At 45.1% G+C, this 23,844-nt stretch overlaps 1 protein-coding gene across 4 annotated transcripts; it reads left to right on the forward strand.

Annotated features, from left to right (window-relative positions):
• Positions 1-6,760: 6,760 nt before the first annotated feature.
• On the forward strand, positions 6,761-21,008 carry IDS (iduronate 2-sulfatase). Of its 4 annotated transcripts, none has more exons than XM_039489824.1 (9): positions 6,761-6,953; positions 8,779-8,915; positions 10,057-10,234; positions 11,348-11,436; positions 13,338-13,538; positions 15,317-15,487; positions 16,113-16,239; positions 18,206-18,379; positions 20,378-21,008. In XM_039489824.1, the coding sequence occupies exons 1-9, from the start codon at positions 6,776-6,778 to the stop codon at positions 20,881-20,883; spliced, it is 1,761 nt and encodes a 586-aa protein (XP_039345758.1). In that variant the 5' UTR covers positions 6,761-6,775; the 3' UTR covers positions 20,884-21,008. The 4 variants fall into 4 exon arrangements, with proteins under 4 accessions (XP_039345758.1, XP_039345759.1, XP_039345761.1 ...); XM_039489825.1 differs by lacking the exon at positions 6,761-6,953 and adding an exon at positions 7,367-7,572; XM_039489827.1 differs by lacking the exon at positions 6,761-6,953 and adding an exon at positions 7,583-7,681.
• The last annotated feature ends 2,836 nt before the right edge of the window (positions 21,009-23,844 follow it).

The following is a 23,844-nucleotide window of genomic DNA, read 5'->3' on the forward strand; positions in this document are numbered from 1 at the left end:
GTCTAGTTTGCCACTGGTACAGGCAAGGAGGAAACAGGCAATTGTGATTGGGGTGTGGCTCTGAGTCATAAACCTTTCTGTGGTGGTGCATCTTACATTCCCACACCCCCTTGTTCAAGGTCTGCCTGAAGTCACAATATAGCTCTTAATAATACTTTAAAAACAACCCAGGTAATAAATGTGGTTGGAAAAATCATTCCACAAGGTAATTTGTGGGAACCTAGAACAATGTGAGGAGGTTTATAAATGAAGAACCTGTATAAAATTCACTTTAGTCATGGAGTAGGGACTATACATGAGATGAAGCCTTATACGTGTCTTTGAATTAGGAATGTATTATCTAGTGCCTACATTTATTTCTAGTGCTTAGTTTCCGGGGAATTTTTGTCTTATGGAAAAGCAGTCGCAGAAGTTTCTTATAATTTAATTATAAAAATGTTAATGACTAGTAGTCAATCTATGCAGATATATCTGATGCAGTGCCTTTGGCTTATCCAGAGTCTGAAGGTTTAGAAAAGTCTCTGCCTTCTTGTTACTCAGTTCCAAAAGCAAAGCTCGGGAATCTTTCAAAAATAAAAATCCAATTGAGATGTTTATGCAGTATTACACATGGAAGACCTGTCTAGTATGGATGCGGACTTTGAAATAAAGGTGGGGATTGGACAGTAACACCTTTTTACAGCTATTTTTTAAGCTACACTAATAATAATTCTGAGTTCTATGTAACTTAGTTTTGACTGAAAATTTATGTTAACTCATCCCTAAAACTGCTATATATCTATGGTGGATCACACTCCTCATACCTAATGTAAGATATATTAGAACAGATCACACCATCTCTCTCTCAAGTCTGGCATCTGGCCTCTGGCATTGGTCAATATCTGTATTAGACTAGGGGGACTCCAGCCCCACCCTTCACATGCTCAGAGGTTGAAGTTGTTGGCAAAGCTCCTATTGACCTTGCTGCTGTAGGATCAGGCCCCTGATGTACAGGGCTCTGAGCCAATTGTGTAAGGTTGTAAGACAAGAATTCCCCTTGACACCAGCAGGTGATTGGCTTATGACCTGAAGCATGAAGTTGGATTTCTCATATCATTATCTTGGCTTGTCTGTTTCCCCCCCCCCACCCCAAACAGTGTTGTTAATGGACACAAAATGATCTAGTGGTGCTGGAAATCTAGTCACAGCAGTGGCTCAGCACTGAATTCCACAGGTTGACAATCTGCTGCACAAGGAAGTCTCCCCTTTTGTTGGCTCCACATTTACTGTCCTTTTTGTTTGAACAGAGCTTTTTTTTTGGTGAGGGGAGGGAGCAAGGGGGGGTCCTGCGTTATGTGCAACCCATGTAAATGTGGGTGGTATTCCTTTTGAAATAGAGAAACAATGTCAATGTCTTCAATACTTGACCCCAAACTTGCAGAGAAGGATGCATCATTACAAATGCAGAGGTGACTTAGGAGAGCCTCTCACCCATTTATCACACTGCAACGAGCTTTCTTGCATGGTGTGTAAATTTTCCGTACATAAATCAAAGGGGAAAAGCCAAGTCATGCTGCTCTTCATTTAATCAGCTGAGGGATAAAAGATTTCTGCTAATCACCTGCCAGCATCTTCTGGCAGTAGAGGTTTAGACAAGTTTTTTTGCTTTGATTCTTCATTTGGTAGGAAATCCGTGATGATCAATACCCTCCAGATATGAAAGCTGTTCCCAGGGGATTGATACAACATGCTTCTTTGAGAGCTACTAAATGAACTGATGCATAGTGCCAGCCAATTGCTTGTGCAAACATGCCCTCTTGTGTGTGCTGCAAAAGCAAATTCTTTAGACTTGCTAATGAATCTAATGTTGTATGTGGAATGATTGCTTCCAGCCAAACACAACTTCTATTGGAGTCAATGGAGGCCACATTCAAGGACAGAATATGTACAGACAGAGCCAAATCTTCATTCCAGGGCAGGATTGAGGCATGTTGGCAGAGCATTGTGGGGAAGCTTGTACTATGGTTACCCAGGCTGCACCTCAGTTATTAGTGGAAACTTCTGATTAAAGGCCTGGTTCTACACTAGGGTGGGGTGGGGTGGCGTGGAATCAATCTAAGTTATGCAACTTCAGCTATGTGAATAACGTAGCTGAAGTCGACGTACTTAGATCTACTTACCGTGGTGTCTTCACTGCTGTAGGTTGACTGCTGACACTCCCCTGTCGACTCTGTTTGTACCTCTCACCGAGCTGGAGTACAGGAGTCGACGGGAGAGCGCTTGAGAGTCAATTTATCGCGTCTAGGTGCGTATAATTCTATTAAAATGCATTTCCCAGGACTTTTTTTTTTCTTTCAGAGCTCTATACAGACTTATACATAGAATGAAATGAAAGAGCAATTATGGATGGCATTCTCTCATGTTTTGTTGTCCACTTTTACTATTAGGGCATGGAATGACCTGTGGGTACCTCTCTAACGGCTGATTTCAGTGTCTGCAATCAATAGGCCACCATCATCCCAGCTTTATTCTAGCATCAGAACTTTTGCATGCTGTTGCTGTTTAAAGAAAAAAAAATTCAATATCCATATCACTTGTTTTTTCAGTGGATTTAGCTGCAGTTGATTGCTAAATATTTTCGATATAATCATATTAGGCAAACTGGGAAATCTATATCAAGTACCATTTAACACATTTGCATTTGTAAGAGTCAAGCTTTATCGTAATTAAACATGTGGAATAGCAGAATAATTCTTTTTTCCCAACAGGACTCTCTAGATGAAAATGACAGAAATGTCATCTAAGAATTTACTGTTCATGCACATTTTCCATTTCCCTAAAATACTAGAACGTGATCTAAACTAGCTCTGTTGTTACCACGTATAGGCTGCACTTGTGTAAAAACATATTGGAACTCATCAAATGCATCAAATTATGTCCACAAACTAGTAGTATCTGGGGTACACTGTATAAAAAAAATTAGTTTTCATCACAATTTTTCTGACTTTTTTTTAGTTGTCTTCAGTCAAAAAATGAAATATTTTAGTCAGGTGAATTGTTTTTCTTCTTAACTGAATGTTTCAGTTTCTGGAACTTGGTTTTGTGTTGACTTTTTTTTTCTTAAAAAAGGCCTCCAAATTGTTGAAAACAGACATTTCTCATGGAAATTTTCATTTCAATAAAATAGCCATTTTTCCATCCTAAAACTTCTAGATAGAAAACTTTTGGCAGTTCTAGCAACTTCCTAAGGAACCAGTTACAGTTCAAGAATCGTGAAACAGTGTCCTTCTAGGTTTCAGAGGGGTAGCCGTGTTAGTCTGTATCAGCAAAAAGAACACGGAGTCCTTGTGGCACCTTAGAGGCTAACAAATTTATTTGGGCTTTAGCCCACAAAAGCTTATGCCCAAATAAATTTGTTACTCAGTGTCCTTATACTGGCTCTGAAGTTGTCTTACTTTGAGCATAGATATGCATGCACTTCATGAAAGAAACAACTCCCCCCCGCCCAAGGAATATTGTTATTGATCCCTGAGTGGCTTTGAAGGCTATTATTCGACATACAGATCTATGTTTCCATTAAGTAATGGAAATATTTCATATCACACAATTCCACAAGAGGCAGAGTTGGGACGATGTGCCTGCCTCTTATCAGTCTATAGCTGAAGTCATTGAGTTTTTCACAGCAAGCTATTGATTTTGCTATCCAAATGCCATATGTCCTTAATACAAAAATCCTATGATAAATGCAGGGCTTTTGTGGCTTGGATTGGAGGCTGAATTCAAAATCACAGCGTTAACACTTTTGTACTTGTGTCTCATAAAATTAAGGTGATATTTTAATGCTGCCACAATAAAATCATAGAAGTTGGAGATTTTTCACTTGTTAGATTATCCAGTCCATCCTTCTGCAACAGCCGGATTGTTCAATAGTTTACATTTGTACCGTCTATTTGTAAAGACAATCAAGGCTAGTGATATGAATAATAAATAACATGCTCTTGTATGTTGCTATATAAATCCCCTGCACAATTCAAAGTAGACATCATGCCATATTTCAGTCTCTTATTGGGCTAGTTCTTCCTATAATCTCTAAAATCTCATGTGGCGACTACATGCAGTTTTACTGTTCTAACACAAAAAATTGTACAAACTTTCTGAGACATTCTTAGAAACTGATCTGAATTCCCATGACCTTTATTGGCCATTTGCAGCAGTCTTCTAGATTTCAGCATGTTTGTATGGTGGCTTTGCTAGAGCACAGCTCCAAACATAACCCTATTAGTGAAATAATCATTTAATCTCTATCAACATTTTAAATATTGGGTCTAAATTCTTTGATCAAAATCAGAAATTTTATAGCTTGGCTCCGCTGCCTAAAAACAGGACAAAGAAAACTCATATGGGGGGGAAAAGTGTAGGTATGGTTAAATGGTTGAGCTAACCCAAACACAGATTAGTCCCTGCGTCTAAGAGCAGTCACAGATGGCAATTATGCATTTAAGAGATACTACTGATGATAGAAACCTACATATTGCCTGCTACATATAAACATGAGTCCTGGCCAATAACTTCCAGCAAGTGTCAGCTTGATGTATCTCAAAATGACCCAGAAATGTGAATTTCTATTTAAAATATATAATGTAAATGTTAACTGGCTGTAGCACTGTGATTTTTTTTTTAAAGCTAGGATTAAAATGAAATATGCCTCCAAGGCAGCTTCTCTAAATATTAATTCTAATGCACTTGATTTCTTCCTTCCCCAAGGTTGTCATTTGCAGGAGGAGGAAATAATTGTTATAATAACATTAAATATCCCCTCTCCCAGAGAAGTGTTGCTATAAGACCTCTGAGAATCATAGGTGGATTAAGGATAAATGGGGTTCAGATCTACTAATATACTCACCATTTCCCTGGTCGCCCACTGCTGCCTCCTCAGTGATGCTACCTAGACAAACCTTTATTCCTCCTAAACTTCAATCCTCTCAGACTCTTCTTCCCCAGTACTTCACCTAGCCCCGTATTTCCACACAGATGCCTCTTTCCGCTGACCCTGCTTCCCCTGGACAGTCTCTTGCTTCCTGAATCTTACTAGCTTCCTGTTAGAGGCCTCAGGATCCCCTGTTTTTGTCTCCTGCTTTACACATTCTATCCTTGAATCCCAGTACTACAGCCCATTATCCTTCCAACCAAAGAACATTGGACAGAGCCCCCTTTGAGGCAGTTAACGCTGTTCCTAGGGTGGCTGGAGGAATAACTGTTGGGCGCATATGCTACATCTCCAGCATCTACAACCCAGAAAGCAGGAGATGATGACCAGGAGATAAAACCAGGTCTCCCTTGGGCTCCTTATGTTTCTAGAAGCCCACTATGCATACCTGCCAGCAGCAAGTCATACATTAATATATTGAGTGGAGCCCTTCTTAATGCAAGAGTGCCATCTTGTGACAGGTATAGGAAAGAGAATGCAAAGCAGTGCCTCTGGTGCCCTTGCTATTAATAGATTATGCTCCTAGCATAAGAAGTCCCCAATGGCAACACATTGTAGACCTGAGTCACCCTTGGGGCTGAGGAGAAAACCATCCCTAAGTGAGCTGAAGGTAGTGTATACCATCACTGTCCTCCTCCTCCTCCTCCTTCAGGGAGAGTGATGCTCCGGTTGCAGGACTGCAACCTCTCTTCTGGGTGGACTTCCTACTCTCAGCCTGAAGTCTGGTGGTAGAGATGAAGCCCTTCTGTTTCTCTGTCAAAAGATTGGCCTAAGCCAGAACCACCCATTCAGATGTCACTGAAGCTTTGAGTGTTCAGATAAAATGAGACCTCGCTGCAAACCCATCTTTGGTTTGTAAAACATAATGTAACCCACACACCTCCTGGGTGTGGTGCTCTGTCCCATCTAGTGGCACTGAGACCACTTAGAGAGAGATTAGTGAGCTAAGGCTGTAGAGCAGACTAACAGCCATATGGCTTTTAGCTCAGGCAGTAGAAGCTCATGCATTTAGCTCAGGTTTGACCCTGATGACCAGGGTCTGTTGGTGTTACAATAACTCCTGGCAAGGAGGTTTTACTAAACCAAACAATCCCCTGGCTGGTCTTGGCTGTGTCTATTTGAGAGACAGAGAGAGACCTGAATTGAAAATTTTATCCAAGTCTCTCAAAGATAAACTAGCACCCAGCTCCAAACTATCCCAGGCTTTGCTGCTGCTTTACCAAAGGCATAATTCTATTTAAGCTGAGTTGTTAGAAATTATTTGTATTTATTGGTGATGGGTTGTATTCTGAGTACCTCATACTATTTTATTGTGTGTGGTATTCTAAGCTGATGATCCCCCAGTAAAATATTTCAACCAGGATTGTAAAGCAAAAGTAAGTACTAAGTGCATGTGATCATCTCTCTCCTTATGACTCACTGTTAGTGACTACAGCAAACTGCTGCTCCTTTACTTCAGGCGGTAAAGGGCTGTATTGGTGGAGCTGCAGGTCCCGGATTCAGGCTCTGGTGATGGACCATGGTGGTATCTGTATGTGCCTGGCTGCAGACAGTTTTACACAGGAACACACTATCAATCAGGCCAGTGGAGATAAGAATACAAGGCCAAGCAGTAACTCAGGGTCACTTTGGTCCCAGTGCAGGAGGATATGGAAACATGGTCTTGAGTGCCTGTCAGGGGGGGAGAGGGTGAGATAATAGGGCCTTGTCAGGGCTGGATTTACACTTTACCCGCCCCTAGGCTCAGCATCTTCAGTGCCCCCCCACCCCACTTTTAGGCGCCCCTAGAACGCCACTGCCCCTAGGCACATGCCTACGCTGCCTAATCAGACATGCGGCCCTGGGCCTTGTATACTTCCCTCTCCTGTTCCAGTGCCAGAGGGCGGGAAAGACATCGCCAAGGCTAGCCCAGGACCCCCAACCGCCTGCAGGTCCAACTGGCAGCTGCTGTCCACGGCCAGCCTGAAGCCAAGGAGCCAAGATCAAGGTCAGTAGCAGACTGGCCAGAGGTGGGCGCTTAGCCCTTTGCGGACATGGAGAAAGCAAGGTCCCTGCCCGCTCCAGAAAGGCTCATCAGGGGCTCGATCCTGAGTGGTACTGAGCCCCGGGGGCCAGCTGCAGGCCTAACCCTGCACCCTAACTTCCCCAGCGCGGCAGGAGGCTGGATCTAGCCCATCCCCAGTGACTAGTCCCCATCTCTGAGCTCCACCGACCTGGCCAGGCCCTGCTCTCCCTCCCCCGGCCCGGGGAGCCGTCTAGTGCCTCTCCCACGGGGGGAGGGCGGACGGCGGCTCCGCCCCCCGCCGCCTCTCCCCGCCCCGGGGAAGGGCAGAGGGGAGCCCCGCGCGCCCCTCTCCCGGGCGGGGCGCAGGCCGCACGCAGCAGGGCTCAGCCGCGGAGCTCTCCGCACTGCGCGGCGCGGCGCGTCCTTTCGCTGCTGCTGCTGCTGCTGCTGCGTGGCTGGGCGGACCGGGAAATGCGGGCGGCTCCCTCCTGCCGCTGCCCGGCCTCTTGGCCCTGGCTGCTCGGGGTGTGCTGCGCCGGGATCCTGCTGGCTTCGGGGACCGCTGGAGCCGGGCCGAGAGGGCTGGTCCCTCCGCCCAGAGGTGCCGCTGGGACCCGGGGGAGGCGGCCTGGGAGCTGCGGTGGGGGTCGGTGCTGGGACCGTGCTGTGGGGCCCGGCCCCGTGCCCGGTGTTTGTTTACCCCGCAGCAGGTGGGACACTGAGGCCGCGGGGACTGGCCTTGGCTGCGGGAGGGGTGACCGGGGGCTGTAACCCGCCCTCCCCCGGACCCTCTTGCCCAGCCCGTGTTAATCCCGGTGTGGACAAGGCAGCTGCGGTGTTAACCCTCGCTGGCGGGTCGAGGGAAACACCGGACTCCCCGCAGGGTTTATTTTGCCCACTGTGCAGGTTAGAACTGCTCCGTCTTCACTTGGGGGGGCTAACATCGCAGGGTTCAATACACCCGCTTCCTGGGCAGCTGTGGCCTCGGTGATTTGCCGGGGAGTCTGGCAGTGAGTCCCAGGCAGGTGCCCTAACCTCTAGACCAGGTGACAGCTTGCCTGAGAGGGTCTGTCTGCGCTGAGCTTCCCAGCTGGGGTGGGCAGGGCTCCTTACGAGCAGCTGCCTGGATATTGTACCACAGGTGGAGGCTCAGGCTAACCACCTGAGCTCGGACCTGGGGGTAGGCTGGGTCCAAGCTCGGGGGGCTATCCCAGTGCCAACACGTCCACACCACTAGCACCAACCCCATTAGCAGAAATCCAGGCTGGGAGGCTGACTCCCAGCTGCAGTGTAGACTTCCTTACCAGTCAGGCTTGACACTGTCATCATTGGCTCATCTTTCTTTAAGCAGCAGTACTACTGTGAGCAGGGTTGGATAACATGGTGACATCTTAATTTAGCTTGTGTAAAAGCGACTATAGGGTGTGAAACCTAGAAGCAGGCAAAATGTCTACTGGAAAATCTTTGCACTTGCTTAAATTGTAATCGTTCCCCTTTTATTTTGTAGGTTGTTTCAATAAGTCTTTTATAAAGGTGCCCTCAGTTGCCTTAAATATTATTAATTATGTTTATTGTGGTAGTTCCTTGGGGCCAGTTGAGAATGGGATCTTTGGATTCTTAAACAAGTTTTAGATGATAATCCTTTTAAATGTTGTTATCTTATAAGGATGTCAGAGGCTCCTCTTGATGTTTTTAATCGGGTTAAGGAGTTAAAATGAGGTAAAGGGACGTTCCAATAAGTATCCAGTTCTCAGATTAGCTTGTACTCATTGGTGCCAAAGTTAATGTCTTGTAACTCTCTTTGTAGATGGCATGAATGTTCTCTTCATAGTAGCGGATGATCTGCGTCCCGCTTTGGGCTGTTACGGAGACAGCCTTGTAAAATCTCCAAACATTGACCAGCTTGCATCTCGAAGCGTTGTGTTCCAGAATGCCTATGCTCAAGTACGTAACACAACTTAATTTAAACATAGCATTTGTATTTCTGTAAAATACTTAATGGTTTGGCCACAGAAAGTGCTAGTGAGACCATTGAAATAGCCAGTTGCTGTATTTTAAAATATTTCGGGTAGTAAAGGGACAGCTGGGCTAAACTGTATTGTGTGTTTACCTTTGCTGGAATGAGGAAAGGAACACAATGAAAACAGTTCTCCCTGCTATTAGCAGTAATGTTGTGGTACTCTAAATTTTATTTAACATCAGCTCCTGGGTTTCACTATTAACAATGAGACACTATTTAAAAAAAAAAAAAAAGCCATTTGGCACCATTTTGCACAATACCAATTCTGTGCTTTCCACCCCAAATGTAGTCTTGTAAAAGCTTATTCTATATTTACCCTCTCCCGCTTTTGTGAGCATATGTTTATTCCAAATCCCTCTTATTGTCGAGATCATTCGTTGTAGAGGCAACTTCTAATAATCATTCTTAAGCTCAGGACTCTAAATCTTACTACTTCCCTTTTACTGGGATGGCTGACTAGCACAACATGTCTGCATTCTCAGCCCTGCCTTCACCAGGAAGCCAGGAACCAGGGCCCTGAATCTGACTAGAGAGTTTGAGATCTCAGTGGAGTTACTCTTGCCAGTATGAAACAGACATTCAGGCCTTTGGACTCTAACCTGGATCTCCCACTTGTATGTTCTTTGCATTCTTGCTAAGACTGCCCAGATTGCCTGTGCTCGTCACTTAATGTCAGCACAGTCCATCTGCCATTTTCATTCCAACTCTGTATTGGAAAAGCATGGTCTTTGTTTGATGTCACACAGTTTGTGTTACTAGCTGCATAATCAGAGCTCTAGCCTCTTCTCAGGAGTCTGTTAGATTGAGATCCCAAGTGCGAGAAAATACACATGTAGCTGGACATCAGTTGGTGATGTGGGCGGTGGGCAAGAAGTGTTTGACTGATACCCAAAGTAATGATCCCAGACATCTCAGCTGGGAGCTATGTTAAACATTGCTAGTTGGATTCCACCAGCCCCTAAACATTTTGCATAATGACACCAAAATCACTTGATTGCACTTCAGATACAAACTGAATATACTCGACTTTCCATTAGGCATTAATTCTCCTGTCTCTTGCTTTAGCAAGCTGTGTGTGCTCCAAGCAGAGTGTCATTTCTAACTGGACGCAGGCCCGACACCACACGGCTTTATGATTTCCACTCCTACTGGAGAGTACATGCAGGAAACTATTCCACAATACCCCAGTACTTCAAGGAGAATGGCTACACGACCATGTCCGTAGGAAAAGTGTTTCACCCTGGTATGGCTTGTAACAGCACTTAGAATCTTCATTTAACATGTTACCACAAATGAATTGTGTAATTAGGGACAGGTTTTTTTGGTTTGTTTTATATTAAATGACTAAAATCATTGTCGTATGTCTGATGCAGAATAAAGTCCTTCTAGGTTGTCCTTGCTTTTGTATAAACCATTACATTTTAAAGAGTTACATTTAAAAGTGGGTTTCTATCTGCACAGCATCATTCAACCATGGGAATCGAGCTGTTATAACTTTTCACATACTACTTAATGTCGAGTATGCTCTAACTTGTCTAGAATTTAGACGCTGCTAAAGATGCACCTAGATATAACTAAATGCATGGTCATTCTCTCAGTCTTTGGACTTAGATTTCCACATGCTTCACATTACCCAGTACACTGCTTAACCACATTTCAGTCTGACATCACCTTGTTGGATGAAGAAGCATTGGATGCGTGAATAATACCCCCAGTTAAGCTGCATAGAAAATGAGTTCACTATTTGAACAACACTAAAGAGTTGAAAATACTATGTACAAATAATGGCCATACTGGGTCAGACCAAAGGTCCATCTAGCCCAGTATCCTGTCTGCCAACAGTGGCTGATGCCATCTGCCCCAGAAGGAATGAACAGAACAGGTGATCAAGTGATCCATTTCCTGTCACCCATTCCCAGCTTCTGGCAAACAGGATTTTTAAAAGATTTTTCTGTGATATTCCTCTGTTGAAACTTGTTACCACTAAACTGTTTGTTGGATGTGTAGAATTTTAATGATTCTTTGTTTTACTAACAATTTATATACACACATAAATACTGTCATTAGTCCTGATTATTTTGTATCCAGAGCTAAACTTGCTCAAGATGCTTGAGGTTTCCCTTTCCTCATAGCCAGTTGTGTTTTAGGGACTGGTAGCTGGAGCAAATGTTTTGTCCTTTATTTCTTGAATGCTTCCTTAGTCCCTGAATTAGCTCATAAAATTAGTGGGCCTACTGGAACAGTTTTTGCATTAACAAAACAAATTAACCGTGTGTATCTTGTAGCTGAACTCTTCCTAGTTGAGTGAGCTACAAGACCATTTCTAATATTTGCTTTGCTTACTCCTACTTTCCAGGGATTTCATCCAATCATAGTGATGACTATCCATACAGTTGGTCCATGCCACCTTTTCATCCCTCTGCTGAAAAATATGAAAACAGTAAGGTAAGCAGCAGTTTGATTGCTTGTGGACCCAAATAAAGATGGGTGGAGGGTGTTTCAGGATATAGATATATTATTACTGTCAGGTACAAGCTCTTGCTAATCTGAGTCAAACGTGTTAATTGGGAAGATACATTTCTATGATTCTGTAAGCTAGTGGGTTAGAACTGTGGAGGAAAATCACTAGTCAAATACACTTCTCTTCACCTCCCTGACAAAAGGACATGTCTCTTTGTACTGAAGTATGGTTATGCTCATTAAGAGCCCGATCGTGCAAGTGCTTATGCTTGTGAGTAGTTCCCTTGAACTTGGTGGGATTACTGACACGTATAAGTGCTTGCGAGACTGGGGGCCTTAATTTGTATTGAGAGCATTAAATCCTTTATCTCAAAACTATAGTTATCATCTCTTGCAAATTACCTCAGCCTCTTCTCTAGGTGGTAAAGTGCTGTCAGCTGACTTGGCTGAATTTGAACCAACTCTACGCAATAAGAATCCCGAAGTCACTTGAGTGTAAAACTGATTAATGCATCTTTTAGTTTAGTAGATGGAGACCATTTAAAACCTGCTCAAGAAGCCAGCAAGCCACCAGTTGCACAACAGTGTGGGTTCTGTTTACACTGTCAGTGGGTTTCAGATGGTGTTTGTTAACTTAGGCACAAACTATGGCCCAGGGTGTAAGGATAACCTCTGTGCATGATCCTGGACCTTTGCGCATCTCAAATTAATTTGTGCTAAATTACAAAACTTGACTCTGCAAAGAGGGGATTAAGACAGCCATGTTTCGACAAGCCATGTAAAACCAGAGTTTCCTGTCTTATTCAGCTTTCCAGAATGTTAGTTGCAATAAGTGTGATCCAAAGGAATCAATGTAACGTTTTTGTAAGTACTGCGCTATATCTACACTACAGTGCTTTAACTACACTGCTGTAGCATTGTAGTGTAGATGCTTCCTGCGTCAATGCTTCCTTTGACATAGTTAACCCACCTCTCTGAGAGGGGTGGCTAGAATTATTCCATCGACCTAGCTACGTCTCCACTGGGGGTTAGATTAAAGCTATCTGCGGCGCTCAGGACATGACGTTTTTCACATTAATGTAGGTCAGTTAGTTTTTAAGACCACGCCTTAGTCAAGCACTTGGTCAACAGTTACCATGCAATCATGGTATTTGATAAACTGCAATACTAGGAAGTCCCTACGTGAGACAAAATTCAGCCTTGGTATAACTTGGTTGTGAGGTTAACTGTTGAAAAATACTGACTTCAGTGGCAACTAGTGTTTGCATCAGCCACTCACGTCTCTCAGCATTCAGCATACATTTAGCATATGCTCCAAAGGCCACCTTCTCTTCTCAATCCCTTACAACAGTCAGTCTTTCTCTAGTGACTAAATATCAGCCACTGTTGGCACATACCGAGAAACTAGTGGGTCAGGTAATTACTTCCAAGATAGCATTCCATGAGTCCTCAGAGTCAGACGGAGCAAAAGGGAAGATTGATCACGTAACCAATTTCTAACCACTCACCAATGAGCCACAGAGCCTTGGTTTCCTGGGTTCTAGAACTTGGTATCACACCCTCAAGCCAACTGTAGAGCTAGGATTCTGCTTCTTATTGGACGCAAATAAAAGTTGCCTGTTTGTTTGGTGTATATCTGAGCTCAGGAAAATGGCGCTGTTTTTTCCTCTGTGTTTTTGATCAGCTTACCTAGAACATGGCAAACCTTCTCTAGCACTAACACTAGCCACTAATTTCCTGATCAGACTTTAATTCACCATCCTGTGTGGTGGCAGAGTGATCCCTCTGAGTGGAGTCAGACATGCATTTCTCTTGAAGCCTATGGGATGTGTGTGTTCCTAGTTTGATAGAATTAAAGTAGATATTTCTTCTTTGTTTTCCCGAAGACTTGTAAAGGAAAAGATGGAGAGCTTCATGCCAACTTGGTTTGCCCAGTCGATGTGGCAGAAGTGCCCTTGGGTACCTTGCCAGATATACAGAGCACCGAAGAGGCCAGACGCTTATTGAACATCATGAAAACAAAGAACCGTAAATTCTTCCTGGCTGTCGGTTATCACAAACCACACATCCCCCTGAGGTATCCTAAGGTAAGGAAGGCTGGAGTAAAACTATCTCACTGGGTTTTATGGTGAATGAAACCTCGACCAAAGTTATTCAATGACCAGCATTTACCTTTTAAAAGTTACTTTCACAAGTATCTTACACTGTTACTGTAAAGCAAGATGAAAAATATTCTTCCATGGAAAAGCTGAGAGACACTCGTAACAGCCGTCACTGAAAAGTAACTCGGAGTCAAAGTCCATATTCTTTTAAAATGTTTTAATCTGAGCAGTGTGTCCACAGAGCATTAAGTGCCAGACTAAAATCCCACCCTTACTCAGTGAGTTAGTACCCGCTGAACATTATTGTGACTACTTGTGCAGTGAGGTATACTCTGTCTGAGGGTGGCAGAATGAGGCCCTAAATGATTTGCATCCTGATCTTCTTCCCCATTTATGTCAATGACAAAGGTCCACTGAGTTCCGAGGGAGCAGGATTGGGCCCTGTGTTTTTGAGAAGACTTCACTTGTTGACACATGCTGTAGGTCTCTCCCATATCTGAGATGTGTATGGCACCTAACTTTGGCTCACGGCACAGACAACATTGTACCAAGCTGTTGAGTAATCTTCTGTAAGTCTCCTGAATAGATGCTCTGTGCTAAAAGCACAAATTAGGTTGGTGCTTGCCAACATACCTTAACCAGCTACCACTGAGGGCTTGGCTACACAAAACTCCAAAGCGCTGCCGCGGGACCAGCGCTGGGAGAGAGCTCTCCCAGCGCTGCAGGTACTCCACCTCCCCGAGGGGATTAGTTTACAGCGCTGGGAGCCGGGGCACTGTTTACACTGGCGCTTTACAGCGCTGTAACTTGCTGCGCTCAGGGGGGTGTTTTTTCACACCCCTGAGCGAGAAAGTTGCAGCGCTGTAAAGCACCAGTGTAGCCAAGGCCTGAGTACCCTTTACATTGGGAAACTCTTATTTTTTTTTAAAGGTGAACTGAAGGTGGTGGTGGTGGGGACACCGAAGGGGAAGTGGTTGCTGCTTTATGATGTATAAAGAAGGCTTTGGAGGGGACCTTTCTGCCTTTTTTAAGCCTTTGAAATATCAGATCTTGTTTTGCTGGAGGTCTCATGGATTCTGAGCTTACCCCACCCTTAACTGATAGACAAAGGGTTGAATCTTTAACGAAGGTGTTCCTTTTTACTAACTCTTTCTCGGGCATTGTGAGTTAGGGAGTATTAGCAAAGCCAGTGTTTTAAACAGTGGGAGTAAAAATCACTACCTCCCCCTTTAACTAATTGGGTTTCATGTGCGTGGTAAATCTGCCATGATCCAACTAGTGCATCTGTAGCCTTCCAAGAAAAGCAGGAGAGACAAGACCTGAATGTCTAAAGTAAGCAAGTTAAGCCAACAAACAACCACTTCTTGGAGGAATAAACCTTTCAGGCTCTTAAAAATAAACCCCAAAGAAGCTAGAAGAGGTACAAATCCTTGGGTTTTTTTTGCTCTGTGTTTCAGTTGATTCTCAGTGCTCTAAATGAGTGCTATGCTGCTGGGACGCCATATAGCAAAATAAAGGTGGATGTTTGGCTATGGAAATCATAGGAGAAGTAGGATTGACATATAACATTGCAGTAATCCTGAGAACATTACACGACAGCAGTACCGTAAACACCTGTGTTGCTGTACCGTAAACACCTGTGTTGCTGTTTGAAGTTTCAAGGTGCCCTTCACAAAAAATGGAGAAGGAATCCAACTTTATAACTGTAAACCTTAGTCTTGCTGTACTGAATTCTTAATACCTGTTTGTGTTGTATCGTGAAGGAATTTCTCAAGCTGTACCCACTGGAAAACATCACACTAGCCCCAGACCCTCGGGTACCTGAAGAACTGCCTGCTGTTGCATACAACCCCTGGACGGATATCCGACAAAGGGAGGACGTCCAGGCATTAAACGTCAGCTTCCCTTATGGACCAATTCCAGAAGACTTCCAGGTAAGCAGCCCAAGTGTTGCTTTGAAATCAGAATTCCCTAGATCACAGTTAAGTGCAAGGTAGCACAAGGCTGCTGTTATTAACCGTGAAATGTTTCAAGGTGCATCCAGCTTTTGACACCCTGGGGAGCTTGCATGCCCTGCCTCACAGCTGTCAGACCAGCCTTTGTTGTAACTGAGTTGTGAGGTGGGTCAGACTAGCAGAGAGTAGGCTGAGGGTGAGTCTGCATGGTAGCGTGTAATACTCCTGCTCCCACTCTTGTTTCTGGGCTGCAAGTGCTGCAGGGGAGGTGTGTTCAGAACCTAACAGGAATGTTATCACCACCCTGGAGCAATCCATCTGCCTTTACTAGCCCTTCCTCTTTAAGGACCTCCGTTAGCCTTCCTTCTGGGAAGACGCCCACTCCCGTGGGGCATTGCTGGAGCAACAGAGTGCTGGCTGGGACCCCTAAGGAACAGCATTGATTGGCTCGGAGCTTCTTGCTTGAAAGAACTTGTAGGAAATATTTGGAATTTCCTACTTGTTCCCTCTGTTAAATTTAACTTGGGGCATGAATTTTATTAGAGCAGAGCTAGCAGGTGTTTGTACAATTGAAGCGACTCTCTTTTTTTGGAATAACTTGCAGCTGCAGATTCGTCAGAGCTATTTTGCAGCAGTTTCTTACCTGGATACGCAGGTTGGCCTGCTACTGAATGCCTTGGATGATGTTGGGCTCTCGAATAACACAATTGTGATGTTTACTGCTGACCATGGTAAGCATTCAAATACTTCCCTGGCTATTTGCAAACAACTCTTTTCTGAACTGTGTAAGTTAATCCCGCCATATCAATCACTTTCATGTTTGCCCTATGCAGTTATGCCCTATGTACCTGACTTGTTGGCCTCTAGTTAATACACTTCTAAGGCCTGGTCTACGCTGGGGGATGGAGAGGGAGGGATCGATCTAAGATACGCAACTTCAGCTATGAGAATAGCGTAGCTGAAGTCGACGTATCTTAGATCAACTTAGAATCACTTACTTCGTGTCCTCGCGGCGCGGGATCAACGGCTGCCGCTCCCCCGTCGATTCCGCTTCCGCCTCTCGCCGAGCTGGAGTTCAGCAGTCAACGGGAGAGCGATCGCGGATTGATTTACACTACATGCGATAAATCTACACTACATGCGATAAATCAGTCTGCGATAGATCGATTGCTACCCACCGGATTGGCGGGTAGTGTAGACGTACCCTAATACATGCTTCCATGGTTGCAGAACTTCTTTGTCCCTGCAGGCAGTTCTCTGCCTAGTCATGTGGAGGGTTTGCTGTTGAGAGGTGAGCCCTCTCGCAGTTCAGTAGCCTGAACTTGCAGCATTCTCAGCTCTTTCTGCCCCAGGGAGTGACTCCTGCTGGAAGAGCACTGCTCTGGGGTAGCTCCCCCATCACGATTTGTAGAAGCCCCATCTGCTGAAGTGGGCAGCAGACTTCTCATTAACTGATCAACTGCAATTTCTTTCACTTGTGCTTGCAGTTGCGAAATGTCTAAACCAGCAATACAGCTACAATCCATGTTGCAGGGATCGGCATTCATAGCGCTATCCGCTAGAGAGTGCCCATTTTAATTCAGGATGGGCGGGGAATGCCTCAAATATCTAGGGAAATTGAGAACTACTTAACTGTTTGTGTGAAACTTGCCACTACACCGCTCTAGGTTAGATGGCCTATTCTAAGGCCCTTCCTTAGGAATACTTTAGCTGGCTTAACTAGTTAGTGGGGTAGAGAATAGAAGCATTAATAGTGTTTTGTATTAAAATCACTGGATTAGATATGCTTCCTTATATGCAGATGTGACTTGGGGTCATTCTTGTGTAGACTCAGTTCTTCTTTCTCCCTTGCCCTGTCTCACTAAACTGAGCTATAGTTCCAGGACCTCAGTTTGCTGAGCAATCACAAAATAGTATTTCTCAAAACATTGAACATTGATGTTGGTTCTTTTTTAGAGCGTGCTTCCTTCCCCTAGGGTGACCAGATGTCCCGATTTTATAGGGACAGTCCCGATTTTGTTTTTTTTCCTTATAAAGGCTCCTATTACCCCCCCATCCCCATCCCGATTTTTCACATGTGCTCTCCGGTCACCCTCCCCTCCCCACCCTCTGGTGAGGCTGGTGGGTGAATATACCAGGAAAGAGTGGCACATGAGCCATCCGCTCCCTCTTAAAGGGTTGGGTCATTGTTGGGCAAGATTCCAAAGAGTTTTGATCTCACCTTGGTTCCTTAGGGATGATTTGACAAGCTGGCTCCAAGGGCTGCTCAGTGACAGAGTAACATAGAGCTGGCAGCTATGTAAATCTTATGTGAGTGCTTCAAGGAATTGATCTGGAGATGCGTATGTGCAAAATGACATGTCCCAATTCCTCCCTCATGCTGCATTTTTAAGACTTGAATGCTGGCTCTAATTGGGGAACAGGGGGGCCAGGGGCAGGAGTAGCTGCTTAACTGGTGAAAGAGCATCATGATGCAAGATTTTGTTGGTTCTTTAAACAACTTCCGCTTTAGAGAAATCTCTCAGTATGGTTAAACACAGATTGATATTTACAAGCTAAAATAAACTTAATAACTCAAGGACCATAGGTCACTGCTGTTGGGAGCAGGTGAATCTGGCTGCTTGGCGGTTTATAACGGAAATGATCACTAAGCTAGCAATCTAGTATTTTCTTTAAATGATGTTTTGTATCCTCTAGGATGGTCTCTGGGTGAACACGGAGAATGGGCGAAATACAGCAATTTTGATGTCGCTACCCGAGTGCCACTGATGTTCTATGTACCAGGGAAGACGTCTTCCTTTGCTCGTCCAGGAGAGAGAGTCTTCCCCTACCTTGACCCCTTCACGCATGTATCGGACTCTGTAGCTGCAGGTACGTTTTCAGCACTTGCATAAGCATGTGCAATTGCAATCCCATATCTTAACCGAACGATTGTGCTTGCCAGCGGCAGACAGGTCAGTGGGATTGAAGCTTTTTAGGAGCAGCTTCCTGTTGCTGCCAGGGGGCTAAGCCTGAGTGCTGGTGCCCTGGGATTGTTGTGGAAAAATTGACCACACCTTTGAATTTAGAATCAGGCAGCCTGAGGCACTTTATTGGAGTACAAACATGCATGCAGGGAGAGAGGTAGCGTTTTCCCCTGTAAGAGTTAAGCTCCCCTCTGCCTGTTACAAATTTTACCAAGCTTATAAAGGTTAAAACCGCAAATTAGCATTTACTTAAAATTCCCTTATTTGGGAGTATCAATTGTACCATTAGCAAGCTACTTCAGTTTTCTCCCATATATGGTGTTTCCTTTTATTGTTTCTGGGCAGTTTTTTGTTGGTGGTCTGCCAGTCTTAAGACCCTTTCTTTGTGGTTACATTATACAGGCTAAAATTCATAAAGCAATTTAAAAACAAGCTGAACACTCCTTTCTTATTTCCTTCTTTTGGTTCCTCATTTTCCCTGAATGCCCTCTGTACAGATAAACATATTAAAAGCAGAAATGCAAACCTTGGCTTTATATATAACAATTGTCTAGACTATAGGCCTTTGGGCCTAATACAATAAATGCTGCAAACAAATAATAACCTAGGCTGGAAAGGTGGGGCAAATTTTCCCTATCAGGGTTAAAGGGTTTGCCCAGGTTTCCAACCTGCACTACTGTACACTACTGAACACACAAAGGTTGAGGTGTAGTCCCTCAGCTCAGTGAGTAGGAAAGTCTGTGCAATCGTCAGTCCTCAGTGTGCCCTAAGTTCAGCATGTCCATGCTTTGTTGCCTACATACAGGAGGCAAGATACGTCTACAGCAGAAACCAATTTGGCACTTCTGTTCCGAGTGCAGGACTGAGAGAGCAGTGGGAGTTGCTGGTCAAAATGTGTGTTGCCCTGCAGATTTTAAATAAAACTTGCACAAGTCTCTTTCGTCTAGTGCAGTGGTCCCCAACCTTTTAGTCTGGCAGGCGCCAGACAAAGGACCACTGCGGCGGTGGAGCACCCGCTGAAATGCCGCCGAATTTCGGCGGCATTTCAGCGGCGACGCCTCTCGATGACGCTGCTTGCCGTCGACAAGCGGCGTCATCGAGAGGCATCCCCGCCGAAATTCGGGAGCGATGCCTCTTGATGACATCACTTGTTGGCGACAAGCGTCGTCATCGAGAGGCGTCTCCGCCGAAATGCCGCTGAAATTCGGCGGCGTTTCGGCGGGTGCTCTCTCGGGGTCCAGGATGCGGGCGAGGGCACCGTGTTGGGGACCACTGGTCTAGTGTTTGGTTCTGGCAAATGCCATCAGTCTTGGTCTTTGTGACCGTGGTGCTCATGCAGAGCAAGACTTAAAATCTTCCGTGAATACAAGCATTTGCTTCAGCTAGATCTTCATTAGTGGAAACAGCTACAGGGCTGCATTAACAAAACGGAAGCTTTATTTTTATGTTGGTTAGAGGCCTAAAGGATACCTTTGATAGTGGCTTCAGCTGTCACTGCAGAGCAGTTGGTTTGCAGTTGTGCTCACGTATGCAGTGAGGGCACCAAAAAGCAATGTTTTGGTAGAACTTGCCACAGTCAAGCAATTAACATGGTCATTTCTTTATCTTTTTTGAAGAGCCCTCCTCAAAGTACTTCCCAAGGCACTGGTTAGAACATTTGAGGAATAGAAGAGGGAAAAACTAATATTCTCCTCTTGGTGTTAAGTTTGGTATGAACACCTACATGGACAGGTATCTTCTGAACTACAAGCCGCACTTTCTTAAATAGCCCAGTGTTGTTGCCCTATGAACTACATGCAAAGTGCAGCTGATAAAGAGCTCCTCTGGTTAAGCATCTAAAAAGATGAGATACAGGCTGGTGAGCCATGCTATTCTCTAACTTGTATTTTGATGCTTTTTCTAGGAAAAGCCAAAAAAATGGTTGAGCTTGTATCTCTCTTCTCAACGCTCGCTGAACTTGCAGGCCTGTGGGTTCCTCCGGTGTGCCCTGAGCCTTCATTTCATGTTGCTCTCTGCACCCAGGGGCCTAGTATTGTCCCGCATTTTAACTCCAATGAAGAGGAGGATGATTATGACGCTGACTATGACCATGACTATGACATTGAAGAGGACCATGAGGAGCCTATAGCTTTCAGCCAGTATCCACGACCTGCAGACACTCCTCAGTGGGACTCTGATAAACCAAAGCTGAAAGACATAAAAATAATGGGGTATTCCATGCGTACCGTTGACTATCGCTATACTGTGTGGGTTGGGTTTAATCCCAGTAACTTTAGTGCTAATTTGCAGGATGTCCATGCAGGAGAGCTGTACATGGTAGGAAGTGATCCCAATGAGGATCATAACATATATAACAGTAGTCTGCATGGGAACCTTGTCAAAAAGTTTCTTAGGTTCTTGAGGCGTTAGGTGTGGGGATGCTCCCTGTGCGTGCACCCTTGCTGCTGAAGTAATATGGCACTTTCCTTTTTGTATAAACTTTGTGTTGTACACAAAGCAACTGGCTGAATTAAAATCCTGTTCGTACAAAAATAGTAGCTGTTGGTTTCGTCTTGTTACAGTGCACTGGGGGCTTTAGCCTGACAGATTTCAGATTAGTTGGAGCAACAAATAGCTTCCATGTGCGTGCTTCTTAAAGGGCAGTGCAAAGGTGGACAAGTATAAACTCAGGTACTTGCACAGTCCCTAACACTGCAGTATCTGATAGCTTCCCCAATGAAAAGGAAAAGCGTACTCCCTCTGCCAGATGGGATAGCTTGAAAGGTAGCAGAGTGTATAACTTGCTTGTGTACGTGCAAGTCTGTGCAGAGCGTATCATGTAAAACCTATGTCAAAAATGGGTTTTGTAAGTAGTCTCCCCATTTTACTTATGAGGACACTGAAGTGTAGATGTGACAGGGTGTGCCAGGCCCTTGGAGACACCCTGCTGGAAGCCTTGTAGTCCTACCACACCCTGCCCCAGAAAAGGAGCAGTGAAGGTGGGTCCTCCAGGCCTGCCTAGAAAGGCAGCAGGGAAGCAGCCAATCAGTGCAGCAGGCCCAATTAAAAGGAGCTGCAGGGCAGTTCTGGCTGGGACCAGAAGGGATAGGACAGAGGTACTCTTCAGGCAAGGAGACCTGTTAGAGACCCTATGCAAACAGGGAACCTATCAACTGTAACCATAAGGTAACAGGTGAAGAGGATGGGACTGAGTGGGAAGCTGCCCAGGGAATGTAGCAGCAGCAGCTATTAAAGAAAGCAGCAGGTGGCTGCTACTTGTGGGGTCCCTGGGTTGGGACCTGGAGTAGTGGGCAGGCCCGGGCTCCCCCACCGGCCGCTTGCGAAGTGGCCAAAGCCCTGAGAAGGGGACAAGTTTTGTTTTGGAGCCCAGAAAAGGGGCTAGAGTTTAAACGAGCCCAGAGACTGGGTGGAAGACCCCAGAGAAGACCAACATTTGTTGGACTGTGTTATCCCAGCAGGGGTTCCTTCAAATGTTTACACTGTGCATGGCTTAGCTGGAGGGCTGAGCCACTGAAGACCCACCTGATGAGGACAACTGCCTATGGGGGGCACCATGAGCAGAGAAAGTGAGAGGGCAGGTTTGCGCAACACCCCCGATGGGGTGCTCATGGGAGGTGAGTGTGCACCATCATAACAGAGGTTAAGTGACTTACCCAAGGACATAGTGGCAGTTGGGAGTTATGGGGTCTGATCCCATCAACCTTAGTGCTCATCTTTGACATGGTAATTCCCTAGAACTAAAAGGGGCAGTCAAGTGTCACTCCAATTTAGCCTCTTTTTAATTTGCCTCTGTTAGCTATTTGAATTTCAAAATGTCTCCTTTTGAAAAAAGTTCATGACACGTTTTAATATAATCTGACTTGTTCCTTTTGTACCGTTAAATTATTTTGTGTCCTGGCAATATGAGTCAGTTTGTGCACTGTTTTATGTGAAGAGCTGAATGGCTTTTTCTCCCTGCTCCCCGCATTCTTTAATGACCACAGTAACTTCTTGGTAAAATTTTCAAAAGTGCCCCAGTCCAATTTTCAAAAACAACGTAGGTGCCAAATCCCATTGACTTTCTTTTCAATTTAAGCTCCTAAGATATTTAGGTGCTTATGAAAATGTTATCCCTCAACGAGTTCATTTTACTCTCTGTGCACGTGCCTGGGTGTAAATGTTTCAGCATGACTTGTCTGTTTTGGACACCGTATTTCGTCCTGCTGGTCAAGGGTCATTTGTGGCAACTGAAGCTTCCTAGCACTGACCTGGCTTTACTGCGCTTCTTAGTGCAGGCTGAGCCTGTAGCCGTGCCAGCATAACTGGTGAGGCTTTGATTTGGGGATGTTGCCCTGGAATCATCCCACTGGGCAGAAATAGGGCCATGACCCTCTGGTGGATACTCTTTCAAAGGGCAACGGTGAGATCTCAGAACATCCCTAGAGGGGTGGGGGCATCTCTGCACTGTTCGCTCTTCCCCAGTGCCAGCGCATCTCCCATAGGCACTCTTTTCTGGCAGCTGTTCCAGGATCTCCATAGGGAGTAGAATTAGACAAGTGCACCCATGTGCTAACTGCGTTCTTACCTTCCGCAAGGAAGTCCTCGCAGAGGAGGATATGGCAGAGTGCAGCCCAACCCCTTTCCCTCAGCTCTGCCTTCCCACGCCCCCTCATCTGTAAAGCCTAAAATCAGGCAGGGAGCTTGCATTCAATGAGGGACGGGAGATAACGTCACATAGACTCAGCCACACTCCTCTTCATAGAAACGTCACTGTTTTCCCACCCCAGGGGATTTCCAAGAGGTTCTGAGCTAGCCTCACTGTCTCCTTTACTCTAAATTTATTTATTTCTCTGTTCTTATTTATTTGTATTGCGGTAGCACCTGGGAGCCCAAGTCATGGACCAGGAGCCCATTGTGATAGATGCCGTACAAACAGAACAGCCCCTTGGGCAGATAAATGCAATGGTGTTGCCAATTGCATTGAGCCCTAGGGTTAGAAGGGACTGCAAGGGTTTTATCTAGTCTAACCCCCTGCCAAGATGCTGGATTTGTTGCGTCTAAACCATCCAAGACAGACGGCCGTCCGGCCTCCTTTTGAAAACCTCCTGCGAAGGCGCTTCCACAACCTCCCTGGGCATCTGTTCTATTGTCTTGTTCTTACAGTGAGGGAGTTTTTCCTGAGATTTAATCTAAATCGAGGCATTGCTGCCATGTTCAAAAATCCTCCTCCGAAGGCCTCAAAAAGCGTTAGCCCAATGACTAAGTAACCATTTTTTGTTCTAAACGGAGTCTCCTTCCCATCTGTACATTCTCACGCACTGCAAACTGCCTAAGGCGACAGCATTGTCAAGGTGCTGTCAACGCTCTCCCAGGAAGTTCCCAGATCTCTGG

The sequence above is a fragment of the Mauremys reevesii genome, linkage group 9 (genome assembly GCF_016161935.1).
Source record: "Mauremys reevesii isolate NIE-2019 linkage group 9, ASM1616193v1, whole genome shotgun sequence".
In the NCBI taxonomy this organism is placed as follows: domain Eukaryota; kingdom Metazoa; phylum Chordata; order Testudines; family Geoemydidae; genus Mauremys; species Mauremys reevesii.